Raw genomic sequence first — 14232 nt, forward strand, 5'->3', positions numbered from 1 at the left:
TAATGTTGAATTCATCTGCCTGTACTAAGAGGTGTGGCTGCGCCCCCAGTCTGTAACGGTGCCAAGATTTTGAACAGATTTTTTACCATTCTTCTCACCCACCCTCCCACCTTGGCTGCTCCATTCCTCTGAGAGTATTCCAGTCCCTGGCTCTCTACCTTTGCCCATAATAGACATTCGAATAACAAGCCATATTTTCCAAACTGTCATGGGCATGACAAATTAGTTTGAGTGAAAATAGTTAATAGCCATTCAGTAAATCTGAAACCCCTACAATATTCCAGACACATGGATTCCTGGACAAATGTGAGTAGAGCAGACTCTCCAGAGCTCCTAATCTGGTGAGGCAGACAAACATGTCAACAAATAACCACAATTAATATGAATTCTCTAACATAGGTTAGCGGTGCCTAGATTTGCCTATGCATTAAAATCCTCTGAGGCACTTTGAAAACCAGCCAGCCAACCAACCTCAGTTTCTTGGGCCTTACCCTAGACCAGCAGAATCAGAAGCTCTTGGGGCTGGTCTTGGGAATCTGTATTTTCAACGAATACCCCTTGAGAGTTTTACGATTAAGTTTGGGAAACGAGCTATCGGTAGAAACAGGATACTGTGGGGCAGAAGAAGCCAAGTCCGTCCGTGGTTGGGAAGATTAGCCAGAGGCCCATAGCAGTGTCTAAGCCAGGCCTTCAGGAGTGAGTAAGCAGACACGTAGAGAAAAGGACCTTCCAATTAAGGACAATGTGGGGGAAAGCCTAGAAGCGTGGAAAATGATGGTTTGTTCTGGCCTCATGTGCAGGGTTCAAGGCCAAGAAGGGCAGTAGGTAGTGCTGAGAAAGGTGGTCATGACCCCACGGTGAGGTCTGTGGCCTGATATCCCTGATTCTAAGCAAGAGAACTTGACTCTGATGGCAAAGGAGAGGCCGACCCGGTGGGGAGAGAGGCAGGGGGTTCGGTCTGAAGGCTGTCAGGGACGTTCTCACCAGTGATTAGCTCACTAACAATAGTGGGATGGCTTGAGAGGTAGTTCTCAGCCCAGACTGACTTAGTGATAAATTGATTTTTTTTTTTTTTTTTTTTTAAGAGGGAAGGCTCAGTAGGATGACTTGTAGCTTAGCAGATGGAGGTCATTGCAAGTGTTGAGGGGTGTGAGCAGAGGCACAGGGAGCGATGACAGGGAGATGGATTCTGCCGTGATCATGTTGAGTTTCAGAGGCTCCAGGGGACCGTACGTCCGGGGCATGTGGATATCTGAAGATAGAGATTTGGCACCCCACAGCGTATTGATGGTAGACAAAGCCCTGGGAATAGCTGAGAGCCGCTCAGGGTATAAGAGGGAAAGGGAGAGGCTATCTAGGGAGCGCTGAAGAACTGGCATCTAAGGGCATGGTTTTAAACACTTCGCATGCAGTGATTTATTTAATCTGTTTGAATTGACTGCTGGGCATTGAAGTCATGTTGCAGTGGGTTGGAGTCCTGTGCTCCTAATAATAACGACAGTGAGTCTCGAGAAAGGCATTAATCTGGCTCTCTCCCAAATGCCCTCTGCTTTGTTCTTCTTCACAGAAATAGTTTCTCTCTGGGTGCACTTTTTTTTTTAAGAAAAAGAATTTTTTTTAAGTAGGCTCCATGCCCAGCCTGGAGCCCAATGCAGGGCTTGAACTCACGGCCCAGAGATCAAGACCCTAACTGAGATCAAGAGTCAGACACTCAACTGAGTGAGCCACCCATGCGTCCCACGCTTGATGGTTGATGGGGAGGTGGTGTCTCCTGATCTCAGTTCCCACCCCCGAGTTCTCCTAATTGAATCATCAAAAATCATCAAAATAGTATACATAAAAGGATTTGAGCTGGGCAGGAATGACCACACCAAAGTTGGATGATTCTGATTATCTCAGAGCATGATGGGTTTAGTGACCTTTTTTTTTTTAAGATTTTATTTATTTGTTTGAGAGACAGGGAGTGAGCAAGTGAGAGAGAGAAAACATGCTGGAGGAGGGGCAGAGGGAGAGGGAGAAGCGGACTCCCTGCTGAGCAGGGAGCCCGATGCGGGCGGGACTCGATCCCAGGACCCCAGGATCATGACCTGAGCCGAAGGCAGACGCTTAACCAACTGAGCCACCCAGGGCCCCCTTTAGTGACCTTTCTTATCCTTAGGAACCCACCTCACTGTGTAGAGTATAGGCATTATAACAGACGAATTTTTAATTCAATTGTGCTTGTGCAGAGAGTAAGCAAGCTTTCCATGTGCAAGCTTTTTTTTTTTTTTGATAGGAATTTTTCAGAATGGTGATTTAAGGCAATTTCAAGCTGAAGGACTCTTTTAGCTCACAATTATATATATTTTAGTTGGCTGTCTTGGAAAAACAGCGGAATAATCCACAAGAGGATATGCTCAGAAAGTATGTGGTCTGTTTCACTTATTCAAGCAATGGATTGAATTGATGTCCAGTTTAGTATTTTACCAGATTTCGGTGATGGCTAGGATTTTGGCACCAACTGGAACGCATTGGGTCCCCTCAGCTTAGTCTCTGAAGATAAGGGAAACTCACCAGAAACCATAATCACAGATTGTTTCACATAGTTCTTTGATGCAAATTTCAAAGGTTTTACAAATGCACTTGTGAGTGGGAACTCTGTTTATTTTATTTATTTATTTTTAAAGATTTTATTTATTTGACGGAGAAAGACACAGCGAGAGAGGGAACACAAGCAGGGGGAGCGGGAGAGGGAGAAGCAGGCTTCCCGCGGAGCAGGGAGCCCGATGCGGGGCTCGATCCCAGGACCCCGGGATCATGACCTGAGCCGAAGGCAGACGCTTAACGACTGAGCCACCCAGGCGCCCCAACTCTGTTTATTTTAATGTGCGGGCTGCTTTGCCTGTGCTCTGGAGTCACATCCTGAGAAGACGTAGGGCACGGCAGGTGTCACTTTAGGAAGACTTCAGCACGTGACATAAAATTGCCCAGGACTGAAGTTATGAACATACCATTTTCTCGAGGGCTGCGAAAGCTGTGTGCCCACGAGGAACGAGAGACCGCTTAAGGACGTCACATCCGTCAATCAGCCTACAGGTTATCACACTTCTATCAGTCACTCAACAAATATTTACTGGACACTTAGTAAAACCCAAGTGCTCCACATTTGCTACTTCTTTTTTAATTTTTAATTTTATTTGAGAGAAAGAGAGCGAGAGAGAGAGAAAGAGAGAGAGAGAGAGCAGGGGGAGGAGCAAAGGGAGAGGGGCAAGCGGGCGGGGCTCCATCCAGGACCCCGGGGTCGTGACCTGAGCGGAAGGCAGCCGCTTCACCGACTGAGCCACCCAGGCGCCCCGTGCAATAGTGGGTTTTGACAGGTGATTTAAATTGCTCTTCTCAGGAACTTGTCAGCTCACTTGTCTCCGTTTTCACAACTGATGTTTTGACAGCGGCTACCTGATAGGGCCGCCACCTTCTAAGTCAAGAGTTAGCATAAGAAGTAAATACATTTCATTGTGAAAGTTGTGTGCATGGAACTGGGTTTAGCATGTTCAGAGGCTCATCCAACATCTCTCTTTCCACAGAATGCCATAGAACCATAGTTTCCTCCACGTAAACTCCTCTTTAAAACATATTATCTGGGGGCGCCTGGGTGGCTCCGTCGGTTGAGCGACTGCCTTCGGCTCAGGTCATGATCCTGGAGTCCCGGGATCGAGTCCCGCATCGGGCTCCCTGCTCGGCGGGGAGTCTGCTTCTCCCTCTGGCCCTCTTCCCTCTTGTGCTCTCTCTCTCTCTCTCAAATAAATAAATAAAATCTTTAAAAAAAATAAATAAAACATATTATCTGTTTTGAATCTAGTGACACATCTTCAGTTAAAATTCCCCCGTCTCTCAATAACCATGGGATTGGAATTGAAGCGTCCGTGTCCAGTGGGTTGTGACTGCGTTGAAGTTGAGTTAGGACGGCCTTCTTGCTGCTCAGCTGTTGGCAGACTTCACTGGTATTGTTAGGGCCCTTTTCAGGGAGATTTCCACCAGTAGCTTTGGCTGACTCAGACTCTGCCTTACCAAACAGGATGTACAGAGGAGCATGCAGGGGTTCCCATTTGTGATACCAGTTTCCAAAACGCCACAATTCTCTCCATGGGCATTTTTTTTTTCCTCTGAATGAAATAAATAAACTAGGGGGAAAAAAACAATAAAATTGCAAACACAACACATCAGTTGGACTATATAGAAACAAGTATTAGGGTAGCCTGGTAATTTGGCTTCCTCTTTCTGGGAAATGGCCATACACAGTGAGATCCTTGAAGTAAGTAGTTCACCACTTTTAATACTCAAGCATTTCATTTTGGGTTATATGTCCCAAGGAAATAATCTGGGAAAGGAAAGAAACCACATTGATAATTATAACACATTTGAAGCTCCTCATTTTAAGTAATGCAAATGAAGTGAGAATGATTTTTTAATTACTACATTGTTTTGGAGGATGGAAAGCCTGAATAGGCATTATCTCCTCTAGTCCTGCCCTGCAGAAGTCACACAGATGGGGCTGGGAGCCAGGAGCTCAGTGTAGGCAGAAGGAAGACCTGGACTGGGTCAGGAAGCCTGGCTCTGGGTCTTGCATCTTCCAGGTTTGGGACTTTGGCCCGCAGTTTCCAGATCTGTAAGTGGGTCTCAATGCCCAGCCTGCTTAGCTCCCAGGTTTTGAGCCGTACCTGAGATTATGCATGAGAAATGCTGCTCCTGGTAGCCTGCAAGAGCAGTACCTGGAAAAAGCATCTTGAACAGACTCCGGGAGGGGTCCCCAACAGACCAGAGACCCCAACAGCTCAGCAGTGAGGGCTGAGTTCAAAGGGACAGATTGGAGTTGCAGTTTGTGCAGCGTGGGAGGCCGGAGGGTGTAGACGAATTTGAATCCACTTTATGCAAAAGTCAGAAAAGCCTTGGAGCACAGGGAAACCTCTAACCTTGTGCATGGTTTCTTGCTTCCTGGTTCCGCGGAGCCCTGCCTTTCTCAACAGCGCTCCCTGTGACAAAAGGCTTGGACTGGGCTCTGGGAGGACCCGCCGGCTATGATACCATCCCACGACTTTTTGCTTTCTCCTAGTCACGCAAAGTCAAGGCTGAGGCTTTGTGCCATCACCTAGCCCGCCCCACCCCAAGTTCCAGAAGCTCCTTGGGCACCCCTCTCCCCTCCTGCAGCGCTAGTGGGACTGGGGGTGGGCCTGGCAGGGGTAGCCCTGCAACCCTGGGGAGGGGGGGAGCTGTGTGACAAGGTCCCCCCCGCCCCCAGTAGCGCGTGAGGCTGACCCGGGCCAAAGGCCATCCTGTGCTGGTAACTGAGGGCTCATGACCAAGACGGCCAGCACGGGAGCAGGGAGTCTGGGGTACAGCAAGGAGGCTGCAAGCCGGTTAACTGGTGAGTACACCTCGGAACGGTGTATTTACTGGCTGGACTTTGGGGTCAAAGACGATAATAATTGGAGCAGCAGTGGCAAGGATATCGTGTGCGTAACTCTTCACCCCAGGCAAAGTACCGACCGTCCTGCCCGGTGCCTGATGTGCTCCTGAGCCCCACCTGCCCAGACCTGCCTGAGAGCGGACCCAAGTCCCTAGGACGCTTCTCGATGTGGGTGATTTAGACAAACGACCAGGATTTCCCTGGACTAGATTAAATGCCACCAGGGCCCGTAAGGCTCACCATCTTACTTGTGTTCTGTACTTGCTTTGATACTTTATGTAGAAGACCATTTTATTTTGTTCTTTTGGCCACCGTATGAGGAAACTATACTTGGCCCCATTTTACAGAGCAGGCCTGGAGGCTCAGGGGTGTTACTAACTTGCCCAGGGTCGTGGGACAAGTAAGGCCACAAGGCAGGTTTCAAATCCAGGTTTGCTTGACTCCAAAAACCATACTCATGCTACTCTTATGCATGCTGGAGGGAGTTTTTCTGAGTCAGTGACCTGGAAAAAGGTAGGGATGTTTGCCAAATTTTATTTAGAGACCCAGAATAGAAGTATGCCACCAACTCTGGTTTCCGCCAAGTGGCAGTGTGAGGTGGTACGGTGCTGAGGATGTGTGTTCTGTTTATACACACAGGGAATCAAACATTTTTTTTTTCTTTAACATGTGTTTCGTTTTCCATAGAATTCTGACAGCCACTCTCGTTCCAATGCTTAGAACACCATATGCTCTTTAGAAGGGAGTAAAAGGTTTCAGCAACGCAAAACAAAGCAAAGTTTTTGGCTGCCCCGCCTCTTTGCAGTTCAAATAATCATTCAAAACAGCTGCTTCTATTTTGTTTGCCTTTGGAGAAAATCAAAGGTAAATATAAGATAAATAAGAAGCAAAATACTGGGGCGCCTGGGTGGCTCAGTCGGTTAAGCCTCTGCCTTCGGCTCAGGTCATGATCTCAGGGTCCTGGGATCAAGTCCTGCATCGGGCTCCCCGCTCTGCGGGGAGCCTGCTTCTCCCCTGCCTGCCATTCCCCCTGCTCGTGCTTGCTCTCTCCCTCCACCCCCGCCCTGTGTCAAATAAATAAATAAAATCTAAAAAAAAAAAAAAAAAAAAGAAGCAAAATACTTTCTGCTGAACCAAAAAGCCCAGTACCTGGCCATCTGAAAAGATTTTGTTTGTCTAAACATTGCTGGAATGTTAGAAATCCTGTACAAACACCCGTGATGAAGATTCAGCTAATAAAAATCCAAAAAGTTCAGAGGTGAACTCTTAACCACTATAGTGGTGGTTCTTTCCCATGGATTCTGAACAGTTTTTGAAAACCAAGCCCTTGGTTGGGGACGCAGTTTACAAGATCCTAACAAAGTTTCCACAGATTAACAAAGTTTAGAGTTTATTCTGGATCTCTGCCTGGAGGGAAGGAAAAACAGCCAAAAGAGAGGAAAAAAAAATCTTTGTGGACAAATGAAGCTCTGGTGGGTGTTCAGTTGCCCAGGTGGGCAGCCACCCCTTAAGTCAAGTGTGCTGTGATTGGAACCCGAGCCCTTTTTTGGAAAGGCAGCAGGGTTGAACAAGAGAATCCCACCATGTGAGTCTTGGTATATATTCTCTCGTTTGCTTACTTTTTTTTTTTTTTTTTGAAGATTTTATTTATTTATTTGACAGAGAGACAGCGAGAGAGGGAACACAAGCAGGGGGAGTGGGAGAGGGAGAAGCAGGCTTCCTGCCAAGCAGGGAGCCCGATGTGGGGCTCGATCAGCACTCTGGACTTTGGGGTCAAAGAGAATAATAATTGGAGCAGCAGTGGCAAGGATATCGTGTGCGTAACTCTTCACCCCAGGCAAAGTACCGACCGTCCTGCCCGGTGCCTGATGTGCTCCTGAGCCCCACCTGCCCAGACCTGCCTGAGAGTGGACCCAAGTCCCTAGGACCCTGAGATCATGACCTGAGCTGAAGGCAGATGCTTAAGGACTGAGCCACCCAGGCGCCCCCCCCCCTTTCTTTAATGGCTCTTTTTTGGTGTGTGGTAAAATTTACATGTAACGAAATGCCCATCTACGTATACATCTGGTGAGTTCCAACACCTGTGTACCTCAGACCCTTTCAGGACAACTGCTGTTCCGACGTGGTTGGGGTGTGTGTGTGTGTGTGTGTGTGTGTGTGTGTGTGTGTGTGATCTATTTTCCTGTGGATGGTTACTTGGCTATTTACAGTTTTTGTCCCGATAAAGTTGGACGCGTCTTTTTGTGGATACATATTTTCTCTTGAGTAAATGCCTATGTATGCAATTGCTGAGTTGCGGGGAAGGTAAATGTTTAGCTTTAGAAGAACGTGCCAGGTTTCTCTCTGGGATGGTTGTCCCACTTTATACTTCCACTGTCAACATGACAGCATGTCCTCGTTGCCATTAGATTTAGCAAAGGCGTCTCGTGGGTTTTAATTTGCATTCTCTTATGACTAACGACACGGAGCCCGTCATGTGCTTCCTGGCCATTTGTGTATCTTCCTTGGTGAAGTGACTGTTCAGATTTTTTACTCATTTTATTGTTGAGTTGTGGGTATTCTTTATATATCTGCATATGGTATACAAGTATGTGTAAGAGACCCTCTCCACAGGGCGTGGGACCCCAGTTACTTGATCTTTTTGCCTGTATTTCCCCCCAAAGTGATGCTGAGGATCCTTCTTTGTTTAGCACTAGATTCCCAGTGCCTAGGATGGCCCTGGCAGGTAGTAGGGGCTCATTTACGTGAACATTTGCTGAGAGAACCCATGAATGAACAGTTGCCCTGACTTTGGGGCCTGATATCCAGATATAATTTCCTTGACTAAAAAGCAGTGATTAACAAGGAAACAGAAAAAGGCAATGTGACTGTTGTCCTTGAGCTATAAATGACACTTTGCACAAAGGACTCGGGATCCCTTCAGGGGATTTGTTCAGCCAGGGGAAATACGGCTAGAATATCTCCTGAGCTCATCTAATTTGACCTCATTATGAAGCTTCTAGTGCTTCTTGGGTTCTGACGGAAGGATGATCAGCGCATTTGCCTGAACGATGATCAGTGCATCTAGCCTCAGAAGATTTATGTAACTTCACCCAGCTGATCCCACCTGTGCCCTCAGCACCTTCCTTTTGGCTCCGTCGGACCCTGGCAATGCCTGTCTCCTGCCTGGGCTGTGCCTCTGCTGGGCTCTGGGCCCCCTGGTGGGTGCCGCCTTCCTGCGCCCGCAACGGCCAGCAAGGGGCTCCTTCACCTTGCTCTCGAAGCCATTTTCCCAGCCTCTCGTGTTGTGGGTGTACACACTCACTAGTCATCGTCAGCATCTGTTTGGGAAGAGAACTGGGCTGTTTACAGAGTATGTTCCCACACATTATCTCCTATTAGCCCCCAAACAGTCCTAGCTGTATTCCCCTTTTTGGTGTTTTTGTTTGTTTGTTTGTTTTTCCCCAAAGGAGGTGCCGTAAAGAAGTGATTTAATTTGCTCCAGAATATAAAATGGTCCACATGTGGCTTTTCTCTGAGAAAAGAGTTTTCTCTGGGTCTTGCTCTCAAAGAATATCAGTGCTTTTTTTTTTTTTTTTTTTAAAAAAGCTCTGGTGGATTTACATGTGTGTTGTTTAAAAGGCTCCATAGATTTTTACAGTTCAGAGACTTGGATTCCATCTGTCAACAGAAATTCAGTTACGACCCCAAAGACATATAGGAGTTGTTCCCAACATTTTTATTTAACCACCATGATGGGTTCTGCACACCCCCCGCCCCCCTGCCCTTGGATCACATACTATTTTAGAAATGTCCACCAGCAACTGTACTTATTGGCTTGTGTTACCATTTTTATTCATCAGATTCATAGCGTCCAGAGTTTAGGATCGGGATCAGATAATCTCTGCCCTTACTGGCTGATTTTATTGCAGCCAAAATAAAGATATTTGAGATTTGCATTAGCCTCCAAGACTAATAACTGGCCCATTTCTATTTCTGCAGGGCTTTCTGAAAGATTAAAAGTTCACACACTGACCCTTGGGAAAGTGGAAACAGAGTGTAGAGCTTGAGAAAAAGTAGCCTCATGTGCCGTACCTCGCTCAGGGACTGTGCTTGGAAAACATGTCTGTGTGGGACCAAGATGGTGCCCCTGACTCAACGCTTTGCCCTGTGATCAGTGCCTCTCCCTGGCTCTGTAACAGAGTGGGGCTCAGCCAGCCCCTCCCCAGGGGCTGGCTGAGCTGGGTCGTTTCCCGTCGACTTCCATAGGATCTGGTAGAGAACATGCACTTCTGGAGACAAAGACATTCCCTTAACCATTACCTAGAGGTGCACGTTTTTAAATGTCACAGAACCCAGACTTTTACATCGTGTCAATAATTGTCTCATTCAGATTATACTTTCAGAGGGTCATGATGGGTATTCTAAAGGCAGTGTCTTTTTCTGATTTAGTAGAATTAATAAATGTCACTCTGTGTGCCAGTCATAAAAGAGGGGTTTCGGTTAGGGATGACTATTACTGCCCTCTTATTTTATTATTTCTGTATACATATGTGTATATATACTTATTGTATTCATATCGTATTATATATGTATATATAGTATACACATTGTATTATATGTACAGTTATTGTATTAGTACATGTATGCATATTGTGTTATCCTAGGTATACCTATCGTATTATTTCATTCACACAGTATTGGGCTTGGTCTTGTTTTGTAGGAGAGCCAGCAGAAATCCACCAATGTCATCTATCAGGCCCACCACGTGACCAGGAACAAGAGAGGGCAGGTCGTTGGCACGAGGGGTGGATTCCGAGGCTGTACGGTGTGGCTGACTGGTATGCCGTGTTGATCCTTTTTTTGTTTTATTTGAAAATTGATGTGTGACCTACGATGTTAAGGAGCTTAGCGTAACACATGATGTGTTTGTTTTAACATTGGGATGAGGCAGTGGTAAAAAGCCTGGCCATCGCCCCTACTGCTGCCATGAGTGGGAAGCAGGCCTAGGATGGAGGCATGGGGCTTCCCTTGTTCTTGCGTCTCTCCTCTTTGGCAGGAAAGGGGCAAGTTGATGATGGCCTCCCCCCCCCCCCCACTTCAGCTTGAGGGGATCCCGTCATCTCATGCCTGTGCCTAAACGCATTTATTGGCAGTCATGATGGACCCTTCCTAACTCGACAGCGGGTGTTTGGCTGTCTACAAGGTTTTGGGTGTTTAGGGATATTCTTTATTGTTTTCTGACGTTTTAACATTGTAGAGGACTGTTTCACTTAATATAAAAAAAAAAACAGAAAACTGAAAACAGAAGGATCTGCACAGGAAGGAAAATCAGTGATTTCCACTTAGCTGAGGATTACCCCTTGTAAATAGAAATAATTCACTCCCACGGAGGTGACCAAGTGCATCTCTCCCTTTTCCTGTGTTTTTATAGCCTCAGAATGTCACAGCTAAGACTTAGTGACGGGACAGAAATTAGTCCGGGGCTGTTCCCTTGGGCTCTGAGCACAAGGTAGAGGAAGTTGATCCCTGGGGATAGAAGTCCGGCGTAGCCCAGACTCAAAAGGAAATACCATAGACATGGTATTTCAAACTGATGCAAAGATGTTTACCCAGGTTCTGAGACCAGCTGAGTGCTACTGCGTGCTCATAAATTCCGATTTACTGGGGCGCCCGGGTGGCTCAGTGGGTTAAGTGACTGACTCTTGATTTCGGCTCAGGTCATGATCTCGTGGTCGTGAGATCGGGCTCCACGCTCAGTGCGGAGTCTGCTTGTCTCTCTCCTTCTGTCCCTAATTGCTCTCTTTCTCTCTCTCTCTCAGATAAATAAATATCTTTAAAAAAAAAACAAAACCCAAAACCCAAATGCTGATTAATCCAACCTGAAGGGAATGCTGCAGAGTGTGGCAGGCAGGCACCTGCCTTACCCCTTCCCTTGCTCTTCAGTCATTCCTGTTCCCTGTCTCCATCAGCCTCCTCCTCCTCCTTCAAAATTTTTCCTGGTGCCTGAGGCACTTGCCTTTGGTCTCCTGGTTTCATTCATCCGTGGTGTAACACCTTTCTGCAGCTGGTGGGCTGGGGACAGACGGCGGGCGAGGAGCTTGCTATATTCCAAAAGGCAACGTTCACTTGTCATGAATCCTGCCGGGATGTCCCCCCCGACTCCATCTAAGAGACATGCCGTGTGGGAGTAGATAAAACAGCTGACTTCCAGAAGCTTCCCTCTTGTTACGTGTTTGCACTCATGGGTTTGTCCAATATCTATTGGGACAAACACAGAGTCCACTTTCTATAATGTGGGACAGCCTTAAAAACAAAAGGTAACTGGTAGAAGAGGAGAAAGACCCTAAGGGATGGACTTCCCCTGTCTTTTCTTACTCATAAAAAAAAAAAAAAAAATCTTTTCCCAATTTATTCTGTAATCTTATGTTACAGAGATAGGCTATTGTGCAGGCCGACCAAGACAGACAAATGCTTCACATCCAGAGACTTGGTTGTGAGCCCCCAGCTGCACTTATATTAACTGTGTGATTTTGGACAAGCCAACTAAGCTGGCTAAGCCTCAGTTTTCTTATTTGTCAAATGACATAAGGATAGAACCTGCCCCTGGGAATGGGGGTAGGACTAAATAAAATAAAGCATGTGTAGACAGCATAGTGCCTGGCCCATAGGAAATAAAGCTCTTGGGACGTGTAATTCGTGCGACCTCAGTGCATTAAAATAAATATGCCAACAATCTAATTTAATCCAGTTACTGTGTTGTAGCTCTTCGTTTTGAGACCTGAGGCCAAACTGAAAGAAATTTCTATTATTTCCCTCATTTTCCAATGTGAGAGAACATGCCAGAGATTCAGGAGTTCTGATTCTTCTGCCTTACACTGGACACAATTCTAAGAGGAATTTATCACCTAGGTCCCTGTTCGAATGAAACTGAGCCACACAAATAATGTAATAGTGTCTTCAACAATGATTTACAAAGATGGCGGCCCTTCCCTCGTGGAGCCCTTGCTTCTCGTGATTCTCTGTGAGGGCCACGGGTGTGACTTGAAAACGTAACGAACACTCTGGAAACTGTTTGCCTTTTGTACATCACCTTTCTTTCCAAGTCGTTTTTTTAAAGCTTGTTTTTTAGTCACCTCTGCACTCAACGTGGGCCTCGAGCTCATGACCCCCGGATCAAGAGTCGCGTGCGCCACTGACTGAGCTGGTCCGGAGCCCCTCTGTCCTTCGTCCCTGCTTGTCTCTCACCTTTTTTTGTCTTTTCCCTCCTTCCTCCTGCCATCTTGTACATGTTAAGCTCTTGACCTTCTTTTCTTCACCCCAACTTTTCCTCTCCCACGCCTGGGTACTCCCCGACAAAGGCTTGGCACAGTGCGCTGTTTTTCAGGTCCAGAGGTCTTTAGGACAACTAGATTTTTGGAGCGCTCCCTTTCTCCTCATGATTTCCCTGATAGAAATCATACAGTGTGTCCCCCGCCAATGCGCTTTGAAACCCTGGTAAAAGGCACATGGTAACTCTGTTCTCATGGAAAGGCTCCAGACCCCGAAGCGTGTAGGGCAGCTCAAAAACGCATCTATAGGCTAGCTCGGGATGACTGTCTTCATGTTTTGAGAATCATTTTGGAAAAATCTTGAAGCCAAAGGGATCTGTTGTCAAGTGGTTTGTTTAGCAGCCTCTGTAGGAGAGGTGGGCCTCCCAGTCTCCAGGACTGGCTGCCCTGTCTCACTCCAGCTGATCGCTGGCAGAAGGGGGCATGAGAACACGGTCGCCAGATCTTCTGATTTTTTTTTCCAAGAGAAGCCAGAATCTGGATTTGTATGCACAATGTTCTCATCTTTAAAACACGCTGCAGGCAAAATAGAACCCACCAAGAACCTTGTACAACCCCCCCAGACCCCCCTACTTATGAACCCCACTTGCTTTGAAATGCTGTAATTCTAATAGGGGACAGATGGTTATTTCGACGTTGGGAAGAAATGCAAATACTTTGACCTGCAGTAAACTATGCTTTTCCTAGATTGTAGTGGTTTTGATTTGAGGTCAAATGATTATAATGAACAGGTCTCTCTGGTGCTGGAAAAACCACAATCAGTTTTGCTTTGGAAGAGTACCTGGTCTCTCACGCCATCCCGTGCTACTCCCTCGATGGGGACAATGTACGACACGGCCTTAACAAAAACCTCGGATTCTCCCCCGGGGACAGAGAAGAAAATATCCGCCGGATTGCCGAGGTGGCCAAGCTGTTTGCCGATGCTGGTTTGGTCTGCATTACCAGCTTCATTTCTCCTTTTGCCAAGGTAAAAGGATGGGGCAGCACACACAGGGCTGGAAAAGGAGTTGGTGAGGGCTGGGCCCCCAGGGCTGTTGTAGGTTCAATTTCCCCCGCCTTTTCTGCTCTTGCTCCCTCATTTCCTCTACTTAATATTGGTCCTGTCTAGAGAGCTCCTTCGTTTCCAGATGCCCGGGCACCAGCTGACATAGACCCTTCCACACTCACCTTCTGGCCAGAGTTGAAAGGAAGAAAAAGTTAAACACGAAAAAGTCGAAAGCCCCGTAATCTCACATCTCCAGAGTTGGAAAGCTTAGTTTGCTAAGGGAAACAGCAGTTCACTGCCAAAGCCTCAGGTCGTGTGTGCTTAATGTTGAAATCGCTGAGGAAGAGGGACACTCTTCTTGTTCTAAACCAGGAAATTTCTGGGAGCTACGAATAGGATGCCATGCGCTTTGAACACTCCCTATGAATGAAATGCTCCCATGTGGCCAGCCCTGTCCTTCAGCAGAGATTTCTTCTCTGTGGTTTTCTCTGAAA

The 14232-nt window shown here is 46.8% G+C and overlaps 1 protein-coding gene across 2 annotated transcripts in view; it reads left to right on the top strand.

The window, feature by feature from the left end:
* Positions 1 to 14232, top strand: part of PAPSS2 (3'-phosphoadenosine 5'-phosphosulfate synthase 2) — a 67546-nt gene that overhangs the window by 30776 nt on the left and 22538 nt on the right. For both annotated transcript variants that reach the window (XM_025850919.2, XM_025850920.2), the window contains exons 2-3: positions 10146 to 10263; positions 13485 to 13720. In XM_025850919.2, the coding sequence (XP_025706704.1) occupies positions 10146 to 10263; positions 13485 to 13720 (354 nt within the window). The remainder of the gene's footprint in view (positions 1 to 10145; positions 10264 to 13484; positions 13721 to 14232) is intronic.

This window comes from Callorhinus ursinus, unplaced genomic scaffold, assembly GCF_003265705.2.
Source record: "Callorhinus ursinus isolate GAN/ISIS: 27379988/994484 unplaced genomic scaffold, GSC_fseal_2.0 scaffold32, whole genome shotgun sequence".
NCBI lineage: Eukaryota > Metazoa > Chordata > Mammalia > Carnivora > Otariidae > Callorhinus > Callorhinus ursinus.